At 43.3% G+C, this 25,260-nt stretch overlaps 1 protein-coding gene across 1 annotated transcript in view; it reads left to right on the forward strand.

The window, feature by feature from the left end:
• The window catches only part of Otud7a (OTU deubiquitinase 7A), a 176,594-nt gene that overhangs the window by 72,184 nt on the left and 79,150 nt on the right, over window positions 1-25,260 (forward strand). The window contains exons 4-5 of the mRNA XM_029554800.1: window positions 4,452-4,634; window positions 14,162-14,380. Coding sequence (XP_029410660.1) covers window positions 4,452-4,634; window positions 14,162-14,380 — 402 coding nt within the window. The remainder of the gene's footprint in view (window positions 1-4,451; window positions 4,635-14,161; window positions 14,381-25,260) is intronic.

Below are 25,260 nucleotides of genomic sequence, written 5' to 3' on the forward strand. Positions count from 1 at the left end.
TTTACCAGTTCCATCTATGTGAAGATAAGTCAAAGGTCCTGCTCGACCATGTCTGGCTTCATTTGAAAGCATGAATGAGATGTTTCCTCTGAGTTGACCCTCCTCTTTGTAGACTGGACACTGGTTCAAGTCCATCTCATGGGGTCTCCATGTCCTCCCTGAACAAGAGGACAGGTGACTCACCACATTTGCAGGACATTTTGAGAGATGTTCTGTAGTCCCCTGGAACTTGGTCAACCTTGGAGGGCAATGGGAAAAAACTGTCCTTTAAGTCCCTCTGTCCACATTAGTATAGGCCTTAAAGTATGGCTGTTAAACATTCAATAAGTTTAGTTCCACCAGTCTGATACTTTTAATTATCATGTACTATGCAGATAAGTCTTAGGTAAAGAACCAAATATTCTCAGATAAACATTGACTAGATATATATTTTGTTCCGTAAACTAGTTGACTAAACTATGACCATAGAAATTTTAAGATTAGGCGTATATTATTTTTGTCTCATCCTTTATATATAACAAACCTAAACAGTCCTTCATCGCTGGCTTTCTCATTTTTTCTATTTTGGAAAATATCTCCATTCCCATATCCTTTTAACTTTTTTTACATTCTCATTTTCTTTTTTTAAAATAATTATGAGACATAATACCATTAACAAATTTTCCATCGGTTGTGAAACTTCTTTTCCTGGGGATAAAGCGTAAACATTTTCAGAAGAAAACTGCACTGGAGATTTTTGATAAAAACAATAAAAGATATAAGCAAAAAGCCTGTATGTCTTCTTGCTTGATTGGTTTTTCTTACCCACTAAGGTGTGTTATCTGTATTAATACCACATTCAAAGTGCTTTCCATGTGTTCAGTGCTTTAGAACACCATCTCTCTGTCTCCTTTAACCTTCATAAGAATTCCTATCAGGTGAGTTTTATAAATCCAGTTGTACAGAAAACAAATCTAAGCCTCAGTATGATGGAATGGTGTGTTCACCATTACAGAATTAGTGAAGGAGGTGTCACCAGAGTTCACCATCAGCTCCAGCAGCCTGTGCAGATGCTGGTAGTATACTGATATCTCCGCCTTCCAGTTTGCTGAATACAAACCATCCCTGTGTGCACGTTGTCTACCCATTAGTCATTTAGCAGCTGTCTCAGGTACCAGATCTGCTTGTGATCAAGTAACCCTCTGTTTACTTAATGAAGCTCCAAAGCTTCAGAGGAGCAGCATGGGCCATTCAGATGTGCCAATAGGAAGCTTTAAAGTATTTGTTTAAAGGTAGAAATTCTTATCTTAATTAGAAAAATCACTATATACTGAGGTTGACAAGGTCAATAGTGGGAAGAAATTGCCTCTAAATTATAAGAGATTAGAAATGTGCACTAATTTTGCCATCCCTCCTAAAATACAAGCACTGTGGCTACAGTGTGCTAAATGCTTAGCTAAAATGCAAAGGCATTAAATTTGTGTGCCTGAAGTTTGGCACTATGCACAGTGTCAGGCACCCATTGAGAGTCATGGACCTCATCAGATAAGGAGGCCTGCACAGCACTCAAAACCAGCCAATACAGTTAATAACTGCAATTTATCCGGGAGAGGAGGAGGAGAGCTAGAGGTGATGGATGACCAGAGGGAAACAGAATTTTGCAGACAGCTAGGCAGTTACTCATGAACTCACAGTAATGATGACAGCATGCACAAGTCCAATGTGGGCTCAAGCCAGACAAAATCCCAGCATGAATGCGGGAAGTGAGTAAGAGACCCCAATCCTAGCTGAGGAACTATTGGCAACATGTGACTGCTGGGAGGGGGAGCATCAGTCTCCTTTAAGGACGTGACTTCATAGGTTGACCAGGTTCTAGGGTATGGACCCACATCAAAGGGCATTTGGGAACATAAGTTTGACTCTATAGGCATAGATGACAGATAGGTAGGTAGATAGAGATGATAGATGATAGATAGATAGATAGATAGATAGATAGATAGATAGATAGATAGATTTTGTGGAGCGCTGGGTGTTCACCTTTGTAAGTTACTCTATTCCCCCTACCCAGGATGTAGACTATGAAAAATTCAGATAAAGATGTTCTGTGTGGTTTGTGTAATAGTGCCAGGAGCAGGGACCCTAAGAGAACTCGGGAGACATGAGCTCATAGCTATGGTGACAATAGGCATAAGTCCCATGTAAGCTCAAGCCAGACAAATTCAAACGTGGATGTGGGGAAGTGGGTAAGAAACACCAACCCTACCTGATGAACTATTGGCAACAGATGGCTGCTGGGAGGGGAGAGTCAGTCTCGTGTATGGTCTTGGTATGTTGACCAGGCTGCAGGGATTAGACCCACTCTGAAGGGCATTTGGAGACATAAGTTTGACTCTATAGGTCTTAATATACGCACATGAAATTGGTGGGGTAGTATGAGATTACAGATGAGGGAGAGGACCTATCTAAATATAATCAAAATGTATGAAATTCACAAAAATTCAATTAAAAATAAATACAATTTTTAAAAAGAGTTTCAGGGAGAAGGGAGAACAAATATAAGGTCATTGATGCAATGGTGTTCTTAGATTTCCAAAGGGATTGAAGAGGGAGGGAATTTGAGCTTAAAGAAGAGAACACTAGTAAAAGAGATGACAGAATTAGTTAGCAGGACCATTTATATTATGACTGATTTACCCAAAAGAGGATCTTAAACAGAAATGACATGCATCAGCCTTATACTTTAAAGAATCTCATGTTTTCAGCCTTGAGCAGAAACATAGAATCAGGAAGTCCTCTGCAAAGCCATTGTATATTTAACAAGATCATGGCGGAATAAGCTAAAGATAATAATTGTTATACTGGTGAGCATTTGGTAAGGTATGTGCATATATGTCATACATTTTAAAGATGTAATTTTCAAGGCCTACTCTTATAAATGACATATGGTGAGTAAGATAAGGAGTAAAGGGTGATGACAAGGAAGAAGGGGTGGAGTGTTACCTGGAAGTGTCCTCCAACCACTACACCAGCAAATATAGTCACACCTCCTTCCCGTGCTCCTCAGTGAGTCAATGGGGGAGTCAGTTACCCCTCTCACCCAATCAGTCCACCTTAGCTGCATGTGGGGAAGGATATATAAGCCAAGAACGCCGTGAGGCACCTCTCTAGCCATTTTGTGCAGCTGTTGGGAAGTCAGAGGATCTATATTTGAGTGTGGACTTTCCAGCACGGCTGCAAATGGGGGCATGCCCACTCTTCTGTAAATTAACCCCCATCCTATGCTCTGTGTTAGAAAGCTCAATGAACTCATTAGGATTTTTAAAAAATTATTCCACCAAAGTTGACCCCATTGTTGGCAAATCCTTTGGTCTTTGATTTCTTATACCTATCTTCCCCCCTTAAACTTTATTGTATATATATTTTTTATTAACCTGCTTCAAGTTATTTCTGGAAAATGTGTTTAAAGTTGTCTCTCTTTGGAATTAAAAAAAAAGAAATAGTCAATAAAAATCTCCTAAGGAAAAAAATAAAGGGTGATGTCAAGGTTTGTCTCAGGAGTAACTACAGGAATGGAGGTAGCTTGTCTTGGAATGCAGGGGACAGAAGATGAAGTACTGAAAAGTTTAGAAACCACCAAATTACAGAGTCCTTTTAACATATATTAATAGTAAAAAAAATAAGTCAGAGGGTAAAAAAGACTAAGCTGTGTTTCTTTTCTTTTTTAATTGTGGTACTGGGTATCAAACCAGGACCTCTTGCATGTTAAGCAAGCACTCTTCCTCTGAGCTACATCCCAGTCCAAGGCTGACCTTCTGATTATTTGCTTTGAGAAGGTATATCATGTGCAATTGAATCCCGCAACACCCAGGATTGGATGAAGCTGAGCTGTGGCTGATGAGAGCTCTAGCTGAGAGCTCACACAAAAGGAAACCCTCCCAAGCTGAGTAAAATCCATCAAAATTTGGAGCTCTTTTTGTTCTTTCTGACCTCTGTTTTGTTCCTTGTGACCAAGATGAAATCAACTTGGTCAAGGAGAAAGAACAGTTACATTTTGGGCTTAGTAGGTTTGTGATCTACAATATACCAGAGCTGGACAACCTTGCAAGTGTTCTTGGAGATTTTATAAGACAGTAGCTGGTTTTGACTTAAGCTTCAGGGCTCTGTTCCTTATCTCACTTCTTTCTCAAGAGTTATGATTGGCAGGCAAGAGTTTGGAAAAGGGAACTGGGCTCAGTTTCAATCTCTGGGCAGTTTATTTGCCATGGTGAGAACTTGGGGAGTTCATAAACTCTTATGAAATGTGGTGAATTTCATTGCATAGTGGCAGTTCAGTACAGAAGGTGATTACCCCTTTGGGAACTAAGAACTAGCTTGCTAATGTGCTAATGGGCCCCTTTTCTTGTCAGGACTCTCGCTTTCCTACAGACCATTATTCATGTATTTCTGTTGTAATTTCTTTTCATTGTCCATAGGCAAAAACTGGGACCTGACAGCTGCTCTAAGCGACTATGAGCAACTCCGCCAGGTACACACAGCCAACCTGCCACATGTGTTCAACGAAGGGAGGTGTGCCAAGCAGCCTGAGCGAGAGCCACCCCAGCCCGGGCACAAGGTGGAGCGGCCCTGCCTACAGAGGCAGGACGACATTGCACAAGGTACCAGCTAAGGGGCTGAGCCCAAGCATGGCTGCCAGGGATGCTACAGCTTGTAGGGGCAAAGAACAGAGCAGTCAGCATCTCCAAATGGCAGGGAGACTGAACCTCAGTATCTTGCTCCTCATAATTCACTGAAATGCACCATGAATTCATGGCCCCACTTCTGCTTCTGCAAAGTCAGAGAGTATGGCTTATGCCTCTGTAACTCAGAAGTCCTTTGAGGGATTAATGACCAGCATTCTCCCAGGAGTCCTGCTCTTCCAGACAAACATCTCTAGTCCAGTCACTTCCCATGCAGCTGAGTTGCCATATTCATTGCTCCATGCATTTCTGCTGTTAATCTTTTTCTTCATTATCAAAGTAAGATATGCTTGTAACTATGATTGTAACAGGAAACTTGAAAGTTTTCTAGTTACATCTCCTAGCTCTGACTGTAGTAATAGCCACTGGTCAGCTAAGTCCTTCTGCTAGGCTTGTTCAGGATGCAAACACATAAGAGTCAAGTGCACATCATGGCTTACAAATTGCTTACTTTACTGAGCTAGTAAGTCACCAATACATTCTCTTAGTTACTACGTCTTATTGCATGATGTACATTATTAGATTTAGACCTCCTACGTAAATGGTCATCCTGGTTTAGCTTGGATTTTTCTTAGCCATGATAAGAAATGCTGAATCAAATCTCCTTATACCTATAAATCCTATTTACTGGAGCTTCAGTGTCTCTAGGGTAGTGCCACACAGCAGGCTTGCTATGGTTTAGTGTCAATTTCCTGCTACCGTATTTCTGCTAGAGTATGTGACCCCGTGCTTCCCTCTGCTCTTGCCAGCCAGTGCTGCATGTTGTTACGGTGGCTTTGCCTTGTTGTCTATTCTGAAGGGTAAAAAGTGGAGTCTCATTTGAACTTTCACCTTGCTGTTTGCTTGTTGGTTGGATTTCTACTCTACGACATGCCTATTTTCATGTGCGGTTCATTTTTTCATCGATTGGTATGTTTTTTCCTTATCAGTTTGTGACTTTCTCTTTGAGATGACAGCACACAATTACATCCAGGCCTGTGCATGTCTCCCAATGTGTATTTGTCTTATGACTTAATGGACAAAAGACTTTGCCATAGAGAAATATATAGTATAGATAGTATATCTGTGACCTATGAGCTTTTCTCTGGCTTTATAAAGTCTCTTGGAATTCAGTTACTAAAACCTTTTTCCGATTGTTTTTCAATTTAGTTCCTCAATTTGAAATTTTTATAAGCAAAGGCTCTAGGGCAACTGTCTTCTGAATTGAGAGTGATTAGCCAACGCTGCATGTGGACCCTGTGTATCTACCATGTCCAGCTGGTGCGGCGACTCTCCTCACTTTTTATGTATTACTTCTGCTAAGGCAAACTCCCTGTGGCTCTGCTTTTCCCAAAGTCCTCATTACTTTTGCATATTTATGCTTCTATATAAACATTAAAATTGCTATACTCCCTTAAAGAATGTCTACTCTCCCTTACCCCACAGTAATCAGTTGCCAATAGTTCCTTGGCTAGGGTTGGGGCCTGCTGCCCATTTTCCTTCTATGTTCAGTTTTTGTCCGACTGAGTCAACATGGGTCTTGTGCATGTAGTCACCATTGTTGCAAGTTCATATGAGCAAGTTCCCAGAGGCCTGAAATCTTCTGTTTCCTTATGTTCATGCACCAACCCTGACTCTTACAATCTTCCACCCTCTCTTCCACAGTGGTCCCTGAGCCATGGATGGATGAGGTTTAATAGCAGAGTCATATCCTGAAACACATACTCTGCAGTCTCTTATTCTCTAAAACCTGGTCAATTGTGGCCTTCTATATGCATCATACTCTGTGGTATAAGGAAACTTTGCTACTGAGAGTTGAGGGATGAATTAACATTCTCTCTACCCCCGATCCACTTTGTTCCATGAGTAGTAGGTACAGAAATTCCACTATAGATGTGTCTCTTAGAGCTTGGCATCTCTCAGATATGTATTCTCCATGTGTGATCAGTTGTAGAACTCTGTAATAACCTCCATCTGTTGCAAAAAGAAGCTTCTTTGATGAGTGGTATACAGTATACTTCTCTGTAAATATAAAGATTTATGTTTAGCATACAGTATTTCATTTGTCTAGAGATATGAGAGAGATAGAGTTTTCTCTAGGATCTATGACCATTTCAGCCATGTGTATCTGGCTGTATTTACAGCACCACCCATGAGTTCCTCCCATTGAAGGACTTTAAATTGAATTATATAGCTGTCGATTATCCCCTGGATAAAAATACCACTACTGCATCAATAGAGATGGTTTGCTATGCCAGCCATTATAGTTATTAGGCTTTGGAGCTGGGTTGGACAACTGATTGATTTTCTCCCTTGGCACCTTGCATAGTATCCTCTAGAAATATGAGAACTAGTCTTCAGGGAGAAGGTTTCCAGGTCAGTTCCAACTCCATTGCTCCAAGTCCTGTGTCTGAAGTTTGTCCTGTCTTCAGCAATAGGGTCTTACCTTGAAGTTCTTGGAGGTAATCATGGACTGTGGCAATATCCTGCACTATTTTGGGAGTCTTTTTTGACCAACAATTCAAAGGGATGTTTCTTCTGTCTGGCACTATGTTCCTTGTTATATAGCCTTCAGGTGTACACATGTACTCATGTTAGGATATTGTATGTGTATTTTTCATGGGAGTTTTGAGTTAATACATTTCCTTCTAGCTTTTTATGCTGCCTAATCTACCTAATCGTTATTATCTCTCCTATCTCTTTCCCTGTCTAACCTCCCTCCCCAGTTTAAGTACCCCCATTTTCTCAATTTTCTCCTGATAATATCTGTCCCCTGTTATTCCCCCCTCTCTTGAGTTCTTTCTTCCCTTCTACCGCCTTGGTTATGTCCTTCCCTACCCCCTTGTATGTCCTTCCCTCCTCCCTTCCCAGTTGAATTCCTTCATTTTCCCCATTTCCCCCTTGGTAACATCTGTTTCCTACTATCCCCCTCTCTCAGGCTCTTTCTTTCCCTTTATGTCAGTGGTTCCTTTCCATTTTCCTGGCTCCTGCTATTTCATCAGGATACATACAGATGATTGGTGCTAAGATTCGCAAATGAGGGAGAACGTATGTCACTTGCTTTTCTGAGTCTGTGTTACTTCACTTAGTATAACAGTTTCTAGTTCCATCCATTTACCTGCAAATTTCCTGTTTTTGTCTTTTCTTATGGCAGAGTAGAACTCCATTGTGTAAATGTATGCTTTCAAATGTCAGTTGAGGGACATTTAGATTGTTTCCATTTCTTAGCTATTGTGAAAAAACAAAGATAGATATACAGTTATCTCTGCAATAGGATGAGTCCTTTGGGTATATGCCAAGGAATGGTAAAACTGGATCATATGGTAGATTCATTTTTAGTTTTTTAAGGGTTCCCTACTTGGCTTTCCATAGTGGTTGCACAAGTTTGCAATCCCACCAGCAGTGGATAAGTGTTCCTCTTTCCCCACATCCTCACCAGCATTTGATGTCTTTTGTTCTCTTGATCTTAACCAGTCTGAGTGGGGTAAGATGAAATATTAGTTTTGAAATTGCTAGAGGAAAACATAGGCAGTGGCCTACAAAATATAGGTGTAGGAAAGGACTTTCTAAATCGGATGCCAGTTGCTCAGACATTAAGGTCAGCAATCAACAAGTGGGACCTCATTAAACTGAAAGCTTCTATACAGCAAAAGAAGCAACCAAGGAAGTAAAGAAGAAACGCAGTGAGTAGGAGAAAATCTTCACCAGCTACACATCTGACATGGCTAAGAAACACTTTGAAAGTGCTCAACATCCGCCAGGCGTGGTGGTGCACGCCTTTAATCCCAGCACTCTAGAGGCAGAGGCAGGCGGATCTCTGTGAGTTCAAGGCCAGCCTGGTCTACGTAGTGAGTTCCAGGACAGCTGGGGTTACAAGGAGACCCTGTCTCAAAAAGACCAAAAAAAAAAAAAAAAAAAGTGCTCAACATCCTTAGTAATTAGAGAAATGCAGATAAAAAACACTTTAAGATTTCATCTTGCTTACCTTCTTACCTGTTCCTCCCTTCCTCAGATGTTTCCTTGGCCTCCCTGTGAGCTCCTCTGCCCGTCCCTCAGCCTGGCACATCAGTGAAAAGGCAGGCCACATGGGCTAGCTGCTCCTCTTCCACTTGAGTGTGAAAGAAGGACCCGGAAGTTGGAGAGACTTAAATTTTTTGTGTGTTTTACTTAATACATAATAATTGTAGCTATTCGTGGGGTGCCATTAGACATTCCAATGTTTGTAAACAGTGTGTACTGACCTGATAGGGCAGCTTACCCATTCATCACCTGAAAATATTCAAAATCCTCTCTTCTATCTTCTTCAAAAAGTGACAGTGTATTGTTAACCGTAGTCACTGTACTATGGTGTGGAAGATTAGAATTGATTTCCTCTATCTAACTGTAATTTTATACCCAGTCACTGACCTCTGTCTCCTCCCCTTCATGCCCACTCTCTCTCCACACTGCAATTGGTTTATTTTGCTTCTGTGTGTAAGCTAGATCTGGGGATTTGACTTCCTGTGTCTGCCTTATTTCACTCAGTGTAAGTTCTTTAAGTTCATCCATGTTGTCACAAATGACACAATTTCATTCTTTCTTTTAAAAGTCACTTTTTTTGAATATTTATTGTTTTTATTTTATGTGTATGAGTGTATTGGCTGCACGTATGTGAGTGCACCCGTGTCATGCAATGCCGCAGAGATCAGAAGAGGGCTTCGGATTCCCCTGGAACTGGAATTAAGTACAGTTCATAGCCACCATGTGGGTGCTGGGAATCAAACCCAGGTCCTCTGCAAGAGCAGTCAGTGCTCTTAACTCATTCTTTTTATGAGTGAGTAATACTCTCTTCTGTGTTTGTACCTGATTTTCTTTTTTGTTTTGTTTTTTTGTTGTTGCTGTTGTTGTTGCTTTAATACAGGGTGTCTTCTGTAGCCCTAGCTGACCTGGAACTCACTATGTAGACAGGCTCGCCTTGAACTTACAGAGATCCACCTTCCTCTGCCTCACAAGTGCTGGGATTAAAAGCATGTGCCACCACACCTGGCTTGTACCTGATTTTCATAATCCATTCATCTGTTGATGGGTACTTGTGTTAGTTCTGTTCTTAACTGATGTGAATTGTGCTGGAGAGCACATGAGAGGGGAGATGTCTCAAAGTGATTTCCTTTTCTTTGGATAGTCACCCAATATTAAATTGCTGGGCCTTAAATATTTCAACTCAGGCTTAAAACTTTCTCTTCCCTTCCCTTCAGTTGATTTCTCTCCTCAGGGAAACTTCTATCAACATTATTCTAGAAATGTCTTGTTTCTAAGGGCTTCCCAGCTGTCAGGGATTGTTGGAGAAAGGAGGAGAGGTCTTGCTCTTTGTTACTGGTACCCTCCCTAGCTGGTATTGAACCCACAAAGCAGCTTGCCAACCCTCTTGTGACAACAGTGAGCAGCCAGGCCACTACCTAGGAAAGAAAATACATAACCAGAATGTCCTCCCCGGCCTCCACTCCCATGTTTCTCCAGGGTAGGTGTAGAGAGGATGCTGAGGTAGGCTCTCCATCATCTTCTTGTTATGTCCCTCACAAGTTCTGTCTGCCCTTGGCCATTAGGTCTGGTTCAGGAAGGACCACATCTTGCAGCCTTTGGTTTCTTCCTCCTCAGTTCCTTCCCTAACTGTTCACACTACCAGCAACACTGTTCAGGAAGTGCCATCCCAGGCAGGTGACGTGTGGCAGGCACTGTTCTTTTTGCTACAGTCAACAAACCAGCTGGTGGGCTCATCCTCCCAGGGAGACACTGGAGGACCCTCCTCTCAGCTTCCAGAAAGGTTGGCAGAATTGTAGCCCAGTAAATGCCACTGGACCTGCTCTGTCAGACTTTGTCAGATATGGTTTCGGGAAAAAGCAGGAGTTTATCATAGCATCATCCTGTTAATTAAGCCTTATAGACAAACAGATTTATTGTGTGAGAGGGTGTGTGTGTGTGTGTGTGTGTGTGTGTGTGCGCGTATGTGTGTGTGTGCATGTACATATGGAGGTGTGTGTGCCTGTGCTCTTGAGATTCGCTGTCTTCACCCCTAAACCCTGGGGTTACAGGCATGTTTGGCCATGCCCAGCCTTTATGTTAATGCTGGGTATTTGAACACAGGTCCTCATGCTTACACAGCATGAGCCATCTCCCCAGCCCCAGACCTATTTTGTAATAAAACAGAAATTAAAGAGTTTCTAAATTAGGTTTGTGTCTCCCTTCGCCGAGTTCTTTCTAACATCACAATGTTCTAAATGAAGTTTCCATGCTCTACCTCAGGAGTCAGGAAGTGATGGCTATGAGCAGAATCTGGCTGTTGCTTCTTAAATAGCGTTTTCCAGAAACACATTCATGCTTACCCATGTGTGTGTGTCCTCTGTGGCTGTGTTAGTGCTACAGAGGTAAGCCGTGAAGACCCAGGCTGTGTGCCTTACAAAGCCTAAAATATCTATCTGTTCTTTTAGAAAAGGTCTGCCCACCTGTTTTAAAATGTACTCAGTGTTCATTTTAATCAGTTTTGGTAAGACACAGTGACACAGAAATGACTGCATGAGGAAGTTCTCACTCACAATTCCCTAAACCTGGGAGTACAGCCTGGGAGCACAGCCAGGTACTGCACCACACCAGAAGGTCTGGAGGCAGAGGGAGCTGGGGGGAGGGGAGAGTGAGGTCAGTGCCTTTATTGTGGCTTCAATGGAAAAGGCCAGTGAGCTAGGAGAAGCAGACCTGGGACTAGCTGTTTTGAATCATTTCAGCAGGCTCTGGGGCACAGCCGAGTGTGAGTCCAGTGGTGAATAGGCCAGAGGATATAAGGATATAGGATATTTCCCAGGATGCTAGAGCTAACTGGAGAAGAGAGTTGGGAGAAGACCCTGGGTGGCTTGGTTTACATATGAAAGGTATACCTAGCAAATCACTTGCTCTAAAACTTGACTGGCTCCATGAGGAGCAAACTCTCCCCAGTCAGTGACATCCCAAAGACCTTAGCATCAAAACTACAGAAAACAGAGGGAAGCCCTGTCCAGCTCAAGGTCATGAAGACCTAATTCAATTTGTGGCACCCACATGGTGAAAGGAGAAAACCAACTTGTTTTCCTCTGACATGGCATAAATGCCCACAATGCATACGCACACAATCAATAAATAAATGTAATCAATTTTTTAAATATAGAAAAGGAGAAGGTATAGCTAACACCTGATTCCCCGCTCCACTGGGACCCAAAAATGGGGTAGTTCCTTTATTCCCAAACACACAAAAAAGACATGAGTCCTCCTCATGGTCTACACAAAGCTGAGCCATTCAGTGTCTCCTTGGTGCCCACTCTTGAGGATTTGAGCTAAGTGCAAGAAGCAGAGAGGGCATCTCCCAGTGACAGATCAGCCAAGCTCCTCTTTTCCATTTCTCTTCTTCCTAATGGACTCTAGGATTCCATTTCTCTTTTTTCCTTTCATCAAAATACAAAATAACTTAATCACATTGTCTCAGAATGAAACTGAGGTGAGTTAAAGCCATCCATTCTGAAATATATTGTCTCTGTGACTTACTCTTCATTGAATGGGCAAATGCATCAGGTTGCCATGCCTCTGTTTTCCAGCCTGCCTTGACAAAATTTGATTAATGCCGTTTCTGCCCACTGATCTTACAAATGAGACTGTAGAAAGTCCAACTCTTGAAAAGGCAGTAGCTGGGATTTTCCACATGGCAGGGATGTGCCACAGAAGAACATCCTTACCAGGGAGCAGCTAGGTTAAAATAAGGTGGGTATCATTTTCAAGTGCACACACTCGGGAATTTGCTAGAGGGTGTCAACAGTACTCGCATTTAAACACCCATAGACCTGCTTCCATGACCAGAATAAAAGGACTCTTGCTAACAAACATCCCCACAGCCATAAACACGGATGCTAACAAACAATGATTATTTCCACATTATATGATCCAGAATCATTGCTTAAGGCCAGGCACACACCTGTAGCAGTACTTGAAAGCTGAGGCAGGGTGATTGCAAATTCAAAGCCAGCCTGGGTTATATAAAAAAAATGAAGCCTGGTTTACGTTCTATGTTGTCCATTAAGCACTAGGATTAAAGAAACAAAAATAATTTTTACTGTGCCAAGAAAGCAAATGCATTCGGTTCCTGAGGCGATCACAGTCCTAACAAGACAACATACCATGCTTCAGAAATGTTCTCCACTTCCTCCCTCATTCTTTGAAATGAAAGCTCACAAAGAACAGGACAGAGTAGAATGCTACACTGGAGAGTTCTGGGACAAAAGAGCTTGCAGACAGACGAGAAGCACATGCAGACTTCGTAGGGATCCCCTGGATTCCCATGTGGTACGTGTTCATCAGAGAAGCTGAACAAAACAGCCCATGTCTACAAAGCTTGAGCCACAGCAGAAGAAGCCTGAATAGGATATTTCTTACCTTAAACTTGTAAATGAAAGCAGAGATGATCTCCCTGGTGCCATTCAGTGCTAGGAGGGAAATTCTGCAGTTAAGTTCAATGGAACTCAAGACCATAAGCAAGCTTGCTGCTCTGGTCAGTGGGCTCACAGTTCCCCATTCAGTGGTTTCATGACTTGGCTGAGGAAGGGCCACACACCAGGTGGTGATGTTTAGTCTAGCTGCAGGAAGCCTGCAGGGAAGAAGAGTCTTAGAGTTAGAAGAGCTGGTGTGAGAAGATTATGGATGTATGTGTATGCATGTGTGGCATACATGTGTGGTCCTTTATGTGTGTGGTATGTGTGTACATAGCTGTGCATTTATGTGCTGTATGTCCTTGTATTCATATCATATTATATATATACATATAGATATAGATATCAATATATAGATATATGTATCATGTAGTGTACACACATACATCTGTGTGTATGTGCAAGAGCATGTGGATATGTGTTCATATATGTAGTATCTAATATATGTATGGACACATGTATATGTATGTTAATGCATGTATGTCTTGTGTGTATAGCAGTGTGTGACTGTGTACATGTGTATGTAAATAATGTGTCATCTAAAATTGTCATGTATATGTGAACATACACCTATATATAGTTCTGCATACTGTGTACATAATTGTGTGCAATATATGTACATATGGATGTTTATCTGTAGTGTGCAATATATATATATACACCTGCACCTATCTGTATACATATTTGTGTATATATGTGCATACATAGTATGTACATGTGTATATTACATGTGTGTGTATTTGGTTAATCATGTGTATATGTGAGGGGTATGTGTGTGTTGTATATGTCTGTATATGTCTGTTCATACTGTATTTGTGTGTGCTTGTATGTGTCTGTGCCTTCATGTGTCTGCATGTATGTGGTATGTGTGCACATGTTTCTGTGTGCTTTGTGCACTTGCATGTGCTCAAACATGGTAGCATGCACTCTCAGATCTACACTTACACTGACATGGTCCCCATGGCTGTCTTTCCTTTTTGCCAGCAGAGAAGCGCCTTTCCCGGGGGATCTCCCATGCCAGCTCAGCCATCGTCTCCCTGGCCCGCTCCCATGTAGCGAATGAATGTAACAATGAGCAGTTCCCACTGGAGATGCCCATCTACACATTCCAGCTGCCGGACCTAAGTGTCTACAGTGAGGACTTCAGGAGCTTCATTGAGCGGGACTTGATCGAGCAGGCCACCATGGTTGCTCTGGAGCAGGCAGGTGAGTGACTGCTGCCCACAGGCCCCTGCTCCATGGGCTGTTGGAGTAGCAGCCTGGTCCTATCTCCTCAGTGAACAGGAGGGGACTCAGGTTCTTGGGATTTGCCCTCGGGATTCTATATCTGCACCAATCCTACTCTAAGATCACTGCATTCTGTCACCTGGTACTGGCTGGATGTGGGGCTGATGAGCAGGCTTGCTGGTATCTCTTAAGTTATTTTCCTTGTTCCTAAGTTCCAGTCCTTCCCTGCAAAGGGGCTTCAGGCAGCTCTGCCTTACTTTTATCTTCCTCATCCTGCTCCTCCATGGACACTGAAGAAAGAGGGTAAGAAGCCAGGATTCATAGAGAAGCCAGGGTTGCTATCACTTCCTGTGCATGTGGACAAGCCCTGTGCCATGAGCCTCAGTTTTCCATATGCAAAGATGACAGCCTTGCTGGCCAGAAGAAACTGTGAGGACAGATGTGTCACATAGCTGCCACTTCTCTGCCTGCCTCCAGCCTTTCTGGCCTCCCAGTGGAGGAAAAACAAAACCTGACTTCAGTCTCCTCATGCCTAGCATTACCTCATGACCCTAATAGACCAGGGAGGAACAGAGAAGTAAGACAGTGTCTCCTCTTTGGCGTTCTGTGGAAATGCTAATTGGCTCAAAGCAAATGTCTAGACAGCTGGAGGTTCTTTGGGAGATAAGGCAATATATATTCAGGGATTTTTCAGACATGTATATAGAAGAAGATGCCCTTTCTAAGTCACGCATCTCATAGGTGGGTCCAAGTCTGTGTGCAACATGTTAGCAGTGGATCCCACTGTTCCTGTTGGGGCTGCGACCCAGAGTCTTTGATTCTGACTTGACCTTCAGCCAACTCTTCCCATCTGCTGGGGAGTGGAGCCTCGACTTCCAGAATCTTGGTCTTTGGGGGAACTCCCAGGTAACCTGTCCCAACAGAGAGGGAAGGGAAGTCTCTTAGGTGTGGCATCTTAGTAGAGAGCAGAGAAAGGGTTCTGGTGAGGACTTCCACCAGCCACACAGCTTCTTAGAAGTAGAACTTAGCTCTTGGCTAAGACCCAGTGAGCACTGCCACACACCTATGAGTGTTTCAGAAAAAGATGAAAAAGAGGAGCTGGAGGTTGGGCATGGGTAGTCAAGGTACAGCTTGATAGAAACCTAATGAGATGATGGGGTTCAGCAAAGAGAATGTATGTCAAGAAATGGGCAGGGGTTAAGGACACCAGAGGATAGTGCCATGCCTGGGACCAGCCCAGCAGGACTGTTGCCAACCCTGTGCTGGCAAAGATGAGCAGCTGTGTCGAGAGAGCTGTGGCTGAGAGAGGTGCTGAAGAAGAGACCCTCGCCTCACTCTTCCTTCCCTGTGCAGGCCCTGAGCAGGGCATCACACTGGCAGAAAGGCAATGAGGGAGTGCTTGTTGACACAGTCTGTGCAGCTCTCCCTCTGGGTGCAGAACAGCAGTCATAAGAGCAGCATGTGACTCCTCAGGGAAAATGGGAAGAGCCCAGAAAGTCGATATCACAGGCATTTTAACCCACTTGGAGCTTCTAGTACACTAGTTTTGTGTCAAGGTTTATGAGATTATCTAGGGGCTCTTCTCATCCATCTGTCCCACAGGGAAGCAGAAGACTTACATAGACAAAGGCATGGAAGGGGGTTGGTGAAGCCTCATTTGTACTGGAGAGCCTTGTGCTGAAGTCTCAGCCTCAAGACTGGTGGGCTTCACCTATGGTATTCTTGGCTTTAGAACAGACCCGTGTCCCCCACCACTGTGCTGGAGGTGGTGTTGTGACTGAGAACAGATTTTTGTCTTGGCCACTACACAGCTGTCAGAAACATTGTACTGACTGCAGCCCTGCTCTGCCTTGCACCCTTGTCTGAGTCACAAACACAAAGCAATCCAGGGAGTTGGTGGTAACCTATGCCACCTGCCATGGAGGATACCAACCTAACACGCCTCCAGATGGCTATTCAGATAAAGTATTTTAAGCAAAAGAGTCACTCTTCATACAGAGGGAGCAAGTTAGTGTGGGTTAGTAAAGAAAAGCTTGGTGAGTTAACCTCAGTTGAATGAAGCATCAGCTCAGATACTTAGGAAGTTCAGGCTGCAATCACCAGAACACACAGCACTGTTTGAAGCCCCATGTCCTGTTGAAGAGCAAGAATAGGGTTGCTATACTGGCTTCATCCTTCAACCAAATCATGTCCAGCAAAGCCTTTACTTTTGAATGTCTTTCCTGTTATTTTTTTTCATATAAAGTAGACCCTCTTACCCACAGCTTCACTGCCTGAGGCTTTAGTTATTCATGATCAATCCAGGTCTGAAAATATAAAATGGAAAAATCCCACAGACAATTCATGTCAAAAAGTAGAACTCAGTGCTTTGGAAGACTTGGTACTATGCACAGATTAGGGCATTAGAGCTAGGTGCTATTGGAAGGCTTGGTATTATGCAGATTCATGCATACACTATGGCCTTGAGATGTGTACCCCCAATAACAAAAGAAGACTGCTATATTACATGTTAATTCAGATCACTTATATTTTACTGCTGGACCAGCATTTTTAAGGGATGCTATTTGGCTTCAACCATCCAGTATAAGGAAATATCTTTAAAAGATTTTTTAAGTATAAGCTGATACAGTTAAGGTATAAATTGCATAAACACTCCACTGTTTAGATTGTGCCCTGAGAGAATAGAAAGAAATACCCTGCCCCGGGTCTCCACTAACCAGGGGCTTTGATGAAGCCACCAGCCACAGTTCAGGGAGCATTCACTGATGCAATAAGGGTCTGAAACTCGGGGTTCTGCACAGGACTCGCTGCATCCCTACAGTTTGTTCCCTTGGTAGAGCAAAGCAATCCCTTGGCAGGTACAGCATGACCTTACCCGAGCCCACCAGCCATCTAGGTCTCCAAACTTCTCTCCTTCTATTCTTAAGCAATGGCTACTGCTAGACTGTCTCTCAGACTCTTCCTGTATCCAGATTCTGGTGAGAATTACCTAGTGCTCCCATCACATCTGATGAGGAATCTGGCCACTAAAGCTCCTTGCTCCCTGCCCCCAGGCTTTGCTCCTGGGCCTTTGTTGTTACCATTCATATCCATAAGGAAGATGGAACTCTACCTTAAAACAGCTACTTGAGAAAGCCACCCTGTAAATTCCTCTTTCTGCTAGATTAATGCTTTAAGAGTTATAAGTAAGGTGAGGTATGGTGGTGCATGCCTTTAATCTCAGCACTGGGGAGGCAGAAGCAGGCAGCTCTCTGTGAGATCAAGGCCAATCTGGTATACATAGTGAGTTCCAGGCCAGGTATGGCTACAGGGAGACCCTGTCTGAAAAAACAAAAAATAAAATTTAAAAAGTTAATAAGCAGGGCTGGAGAGATGGCTCAGCAGTTAAGAACTTTGGTTGTTTTTTTGGAAGACCTGGGTTTGAATCCCAGCACCCCCATGGCAGCTAACAACTCTCTGTAACTCCAGTCCCGGGGGATCCGACAGCCTCTTCTGACCAATGTGGGCATTGCACGACACGGGTGTGATGGCTTAGCGGTTAAGAACACTGGTTGTTCTTGCGGAAGACCCAGGTTCGAATTCTAGCACCCACATGGCAGCTAACGACTATCTGTAACTCCAGTCCCCAGGGATTAGACAGCCTCTTCTGACCTCCGCAGGCATTGCACAACACGAGTGCACTTACTTACATGCAGGCAATACATGCATACACATAAAATAAAAATAAAAATTTTTTAAGTTTAAAAACAATTTTAAAAGAGTTATTAATAAGCTACTTATGTTAAGCATTATTTACTGAATATATGAAAGATTGAACTACAGATGCAAAACAGTATGTAGTGGAAAAATCTGCTTGTTTAAGGGACAAACTAATGGAATTTGGCAGTAAATGGCCTCTATCATGGGGCCTCAGTGGAAACTTCCTCCTCCCTTGGTGTGCTGGATAGCTTTAGTTGTCAGCTTGGCACACCTGGTTAGAGGGAACTTGAATTGAGGAATTTTCACCATTGGATTGGCCTGTGGTCATGTCTGTGGAACATTTTCTTGATTGTTGGGTGATGTGGAAGGGCCCAGCCTACTGTGCGTGGTGCTGTCCCTGGGCAGGTGATCCTGTATTGTATAAGAAAGTAGGCTGAGCATATGCCAGGGGAGCAAGCCAGTAAGCAGCATTCCTCCTCCATGTTTTGTGCTTCAGCTCCTGCCTCCAAGTTCCAGCCCTGAGTTCCTATCCTGACTTTCCTCAGTGATGAATTATGACTTGGGAGATGTAAGATAAAATAAAATCAAACCAAGTTGTTTTTGATCCGTGTTTTTATCACAGCATAGAAAGTAACCTATATCTCATATGATCTACAAAATTAATAGCAAAGAAGTGACTATTGTTCAGTTAGCCTTGTCATGGTCCATCTGGTCCATCCCAGGACTTAACTGCACTCTCTCCAAGCCCTGTGTGGTGTGCCTCATGAGGCATGGGGCTGCCCTCTTTGTTTTTGAGGCCTCTGTGAGAGTGGGCCCCAGCTTTTAACTCCCATGGGTTCCACAAGCAGGAAGACCAATCCTCCCAATCCTTACAACTCTGGGACTCTAAATCACTCCCACCCATGACTGTCCCAGGCTGGTCTTCAAAAGCTAAAATTCATCTTCTGAGAGAGGGAGGGAAAGGCTTTTCATGCTTTAATAACTAGCTTGACATTGAGAACCCAACCTATATCCATTGCTGTATTGGGTGATTCAGCTGCATTCACACATAAGAAGACTTGGAGGCCAGGGCTTTGGGAAGGCACATCTGAGCCCTCATCTAGGAGCTGACTTCCACATGGGCCAAGATGCCATGTGGTCCTCCAGTGTGCTCATAGGCAAAAGGGCAGAGGCATGCTTATGTCACAGTTTTTTCTGCAGATCTAGGAAATTGGAATAGTGATGTCAAAAATATTCAAAACATCTTTTATTGATGATGTTTCCATGGGAAAATAACAGGACTAGATGGAATCTTCTGGGGAAGTCCTAAAATGAGGAGGAGGTTCTCAGGCTTTGGAATGAGCCTGCCCTGGCTCCAGTCCCAGGTGGGCTAGAAGAACCTGGCCAAGTTGCTTGACATGCTTGAGCCTCTCCACCTCCCATGTAAGCATCAGATGAGTAGCAACTGTCAAACCCAGACAGATTGACCCCAGAGATATCTGTACTACACTCCCACCAAATCCCTGTCCAGTGTGAAGGGTATATCTACAAACAAAGGAGATTAAAATCTTTACTCTGGAGCTAATTAAATTCCAGTAGGAAAGAAAGACCATAAAGAACTAGGTCAAACATATTAATGAGGCAGTGAGGGCTGCTATGGAAATCCCAAGCAGCAAAATGAGAGGACACAAGGGAAAGGTAGAGGCCCAATGAAACTAGAGCCATAACCTTCCAGCTCTTGCCCCCATAAATCTCACATCCATCTTCTAATTCAAAATTACATTCAATCTATCTTTAAAAGTCATCATAGATTTTAACAATTTAAAAGTTGAAAATCCAAGTTTCATCTGAGATTCAAGGAAATTGCATAATTGTGAGCTACTATAAAATCAAAAGCAAGTCACATACCTCCAAATGGCACAGGATAAGCATTCTGATTCCAAAAGGGAAAAATAGGGACAAAGCAAGGAATAATCAAACCAAAGCAAGACCAAAATCAAGCAGGAAAAAAAATACCCTGCAGCTCCATGTCTGGCATCCAAGGCTCCTGATGGAATCATCCAATCTACAAAGGCTTGGATAGCCCCTCCCTTCCATCTCTGCTGCCTGAAGCACACATAGCCTTTCTCTTGGTCCTGTTCCAATCCGTGTCTACAGCTTTCCTCAGCAGATGACCCATGGTCCTGGCATCACCAACATCCTACGATCTCTGTTGTAACTTGGACTCACCTTAACAGCTTCCTGCTACAGTGGTCTCTCAGGGCCTCCTTGCAGGGACTCCAAATCTTCCACACATTTCCTGGCCCAAGCTCCTCTCTGAAATCATGGAAAAGACTCCATAACTCCCTTAATCTTTCATCTTTCATGCCTGGAAAAACAGTGCCATGTAAACAATACTGCCAAGTTCTGCTGCTGCTGAAGATAGAACCTGGCCACTGTGGACCACAGTTACATCAGCCTCTATGCACTGACCCTAGGGAAATATTTCTCTAGGCAGCTTCTTTTGAGGAGCAGGGAACCCTTCCAGTGGCAGCTTCTGTTTCAGTTTAAGCACTCTCCTTTCAAATGAATACCTATTTTCACAAAATGAAACCTTTGATGGATGAGGTATTGGCCTCAGGACACCTTTCCTGTTGTCCTTCTACAAAGCATCAGGTTTCTCTTTAACAATTTCAGTGTCTTTTTCAGCACATACCTTGCTGCAAAGTTTAATTTGTTCAAACTCCTCTTCAATAAACTGCACGTTTTTATATCTTTATTTCCGGCTTTTTAATGTTTTTCATTGTAAACCCAGAAAAATAAGATAGAAAGTAGCAGTGCCACAACTAAATGCTCTTCTGTTTTGAAATTTCCTCTGCAAAATTAGTCTGTTATCTTTAAATTAAAGTTAACTCGAGTTGTCGGAGCAGAATGAAGTCAGATTCTTGGCCAAAATATCACACTAATGGCCTCTAACCCAGTTCCTGACAGAGTCCTTGTTCACCTCTGAAACCTCACGAACCGTGTCTCCACTGTCTGTGTTTCTCTCAGCTTCCTGGTCTTCCAGGCTCCCACTTAAACAATGCATTAAGCTCTGTTTAGCATATCCAAAGACAGCCTACAGTTCCAAACTCTTCCACACTCCTCTCACAAATCAATTCTAAAGGCCCAAGAACCACATGGTCCAGTTTATCACAGCCACAGCCCCATTTCTTGATACCAATTTTCTATCTTAGTTACTTTTCAAAGTGCCTTGATAAAATATCCTGACAAAAACAACTTAAGGAGGAAAGAATTTGTTTTGGCTCATAGTTCCAGGACACAGTTCATTGGGGGGGGGGGCAGCATCATAGTGTCAAGAGCTTGAGGCAGCTGACCTTATTGTATCCACAGTCCAGAAACAGAGCTGGCTCTGTGGTTAAATTTTTGCCATTAAAGTTTTCCCAAGCATTATCATTGTTCATTTACTAAATACTTACTGATAACCTATTGTGTCCAGACAATACTATTGGTATCAAAGACTACCAAGAGGAAGAGCATGGAGTCCTTACCCACACAGAAGCTCCAATAACAAAAGTAAGACAGACCTGGAGTAAAGAAGTATGGTCTCATGCAACCAACATTCAAGGTACAGCAGTGTCCAGAGAGAGAGGGGATCAGATGGCCCAGAACTGGGGTGTGCTCCAGGGACATTAATCACAGGGTCACATTAGAGCAGGAATTCCTTGTCTTTCTCATAAAGAACTGTCTCATTTCCTTTTCTTTTATGGAAGTGACTCGGTGGGTGATGAGAAAAATGACATTTTAAACTCCACAGTAGCTACTTGTTACAAAGTTCAGGTTAATTGGTTCCATTATCATGTATGAAGCTAAGGAATGTTGTTCAGAAGAGTCCAAACAAGTGACTAATGGTCCCACAGCGCATGAGCCCACTGACCTTTGATGGTGTCCATTTGTCATCATCATCTTTGCAGGAACTCAGGGTTTTTTTTAAATTTTATTTATTATTTTTTATGTGTATGAGTGTATTGCCTACATGTATGTGAGTGTACCCATGTTGTACAGTGCCGTGGAGGTCAGAAGAAGGCTTTGGATTCCCCTGGAACTAGAGTTAAGGATGATTTGTAGCTGCCATGTGGGTGCTGGGAATCAAACCTGGGTCTTCTGCAAGAGCAGTCACTGCTCTTAACCACTGAGCCATCTCTCCAGCCCCAGGAGATCAGGTTTTTCAGATATGTCCAGTGCTAGCTCCTGGGCCCTTTTCCATGATCTTAAGTGAAATGATTATGTGAGGAGACATGAATAACTACTCTGCTAAACTAGGAATTGGAACATTGAACCATATATCCTTTTTGAGCTTCCTAACCCCACTCCTTGTGTAAAAATTGCCTTTCCCTTGGCAGCCATGCTCTGAGTTTCAACTGGATGTTGGAATAGCACTGGGCCATTTTTAGTCCTGTGGAGGCTGCAAGTTCTGACATTTTCCATAGCTGGGTCATCGTCCCAGTAAGATCATGCCTAATTCACAGCCCCAAAAATTCCATCTACTGGATAAGAGTCTTGAATTCTGGAAGCCAATTTATATTAGTCCACTAGCCTTGCCATAGTCAAGCAGCTCTCTAGCACACTGCACCACCTCTCAGTCCTTTCCTGGATGTGTCTTTAGCACCAGCTTAGGCCACAGTATTCTTTGTACAGCGACAGGAAACATCTGTTTGCCCTTGTGAGTTCCAGTGTTTCTCGGTGCATAACTCTCCTGAGCTTCAAGGGCACAGGCAGGCATCCCAGACACCCCTTCAACACTCCTGGAATAGGAATGGGACATGAATGGTTAGAATTCCTATTTGAATGTCCTTTGGCAAAAGGACACTGTATTTCCATTACTGCATAACAAATTGCCCCACATTTAGCAGTCTTAAAACACAAATTTATCATCTCATAGTTTCTGTGTCAGCAGTCTGGTACATTTTAACTGGGCCTGAAAATCTACTTAGGCTCTCCTGGCCGAAATCCAGGGGTCAGGTGGCTATGTCCTGTCTAGGAAAGGACCCACTTCTAAGCTTGTGGGCAGAACTCCACTCTTTCAGTTGGATGACTTCAGTACATTTTTTGTGTTAGCTATTGTCAGGAAAGCAAACAAAAGGTCTTGGCTCTGGGACTCAAGGAGAACACTAGGCAGATGGTCATTTTGCATAAGAGATTTGTTAGAAGAGTTATTAATGCCATGGAAGGACAGCATGATCAGGGTTCTGAGGAGAGTTTAGACCTACAAGGCAGAGAGGGGGTCTGAGAAAGGGTTTCAGAAGAAGGCACAGGTTCCATGCCACATGGCTGACATATGTCCATTATATATCCTTGTCAGAGTGAGACTGTCTCTGATTTCTGGGCAAAAGGGAAGGGGAGTAGTTTTGCATTTAAGGAAGGAACATGTGACCTTGAAGATGTAGTGGGCAATGGGCTGGAGCACCCATTTAATTTGTATCCATCATACAGGTATGTCACCTATAACCCCTCATAGCTTAGAGTCTGGTATCCTAGAGCCTACATACAGAATCACCTATGAGGGAGGAAGGAGACATACCTGCAGATTGGCATGAGCTAAACAGGTCTGGTCAGGGTTCCTAGAGACTACCTGAGAAGCCTAGGAGTGAGACAAGGGCCCTAAGCACTGATACCCCTCCTGGATCTGGTGACAGAGCTCTCAGAGAGATGAAGAGATGAAGAAAGCTTACCTCTTGCACATATACAGTAAGGGATAGCAGAAACCTAAGATTCATGGCAAGGTGATTCCTCAAAACCATGGCAGATAGAGTCTCACATGAGTATGCCCCAACTGCATGGCAGCTGAGGAACCCAGAAAGCTGCCTCTTGAGTTGGGTTAATACTCCGGGGTAGGCAGTATGGCTAGACTAAAGTGGTAAAGGACTTTTGCTGCAGGAAAGGACCAGCTGAAACTGTCATGCCACATCCATCCTTGTCTCAGGCTGCTGCCTTCTAGTATGTCCTACAGTTATTATTGAGATTTAGAAGTGAGAAACGGTTTTGTCAAAGGCCATCTGGAGGATTCTCCTACACCAATGTTTGCCATCTAGCCCTTTTCAAATATGGCAGCTAACTTCTGCAAGGCCAGCCAGAGAGGATCTCCTGTCTCTCCCCCCCCCCCTTCCCTGGTACATTCTGCCCTTCACCCTCTTACACTAAATTCCTTTCACATTTTCTCTGAACACTAAACTCTCTTTATGAAGTTTACCAAATTAGGTCACAACAACCCAAGACAACCCATTGATCAACCCAAAATCAAGAACTTACATCCCCAAAGTACCTTCACTTGGCCCTGGATTTCACCTGTATTGTAAGCATAGAGAATAAATGTGAAGTCCCACATACCATCCAAGGGAGAGGACCACACAGGGTGCACCCAGGAGGTAGAGCTCTAACAGCCACATTCAAAGACTGCCTGCTACATATGCAGTGTTGTTATTTGCAAATGACTTTTCTACAGTGCTACAAATCACAGAGATAGATTCAATCATACTGGCTGCACTGGTATCAAAAGAATTTCCCAAGTTTCCTGGTGTGCCACTTTTAACCATTCCACCTGAATTGTCATAGTGCAGTATGTGCTGGCTGTAGACAGATCATGTATTTGGTTTCAATTCTCCTAATGATATCAAATTTCAAACTGCATCCCTCTCTGTCCTTTAAGGAAACTGGACCCTTTTTTAGGCTTTTTTGACAATGAGAGCCATGGCTGAGGCCATCTGGGCTGGGGTAGGCACAAGACAACTGTGCTTTGATAACAATTGCATATTGGAGGTTCATGCCATACTTCGTACTCACGCAGTGCTCTGTGTATGCATGTCATGAGTTAACCTCCAGCTCTCACATCAGCTGCACACCATTGCCAAAATGATCTCCATTTGTAGAAAGGAAAGAGTCTATGAGAGGCAAGAGTCCACCTGTACCTCTCCAACCTGCCAAATGGCAGAACTCGAGAGAGCCATGTTCTGCATGCCCCCTCCCTCTGTGGCCTTCTCAGAGCCTTCTAAACTGCAACTCTCCTCCCTGCTTTCTGCTGAATGCTCCATTTCAAACATGAATTGTGCAGTTACTTGTTTCCTTAAAAGTAAATTACCAGCGGGCGTGGTGGCGCACGCTTTTAATACCAGCACTCCGGAGGCAGAGGCAGGCGGATCTAAAAA

The sequence above is a fragment of the Nannospalax galili genome, unplaced genomic scaffold (assembly GCF_000622305.1).
Source record: "Nannospalax galili isolate Female #2095 unplaced genomic scaffold, S.galili_v1.0 scaffold685, whole genome shotgun sequence".
Lineage (NCBI taxonomy): Eukaryota > Metazoa > Chordata > Mammalia > Rodentia > Spalacidae > Nannospalax > Nannospalax galili.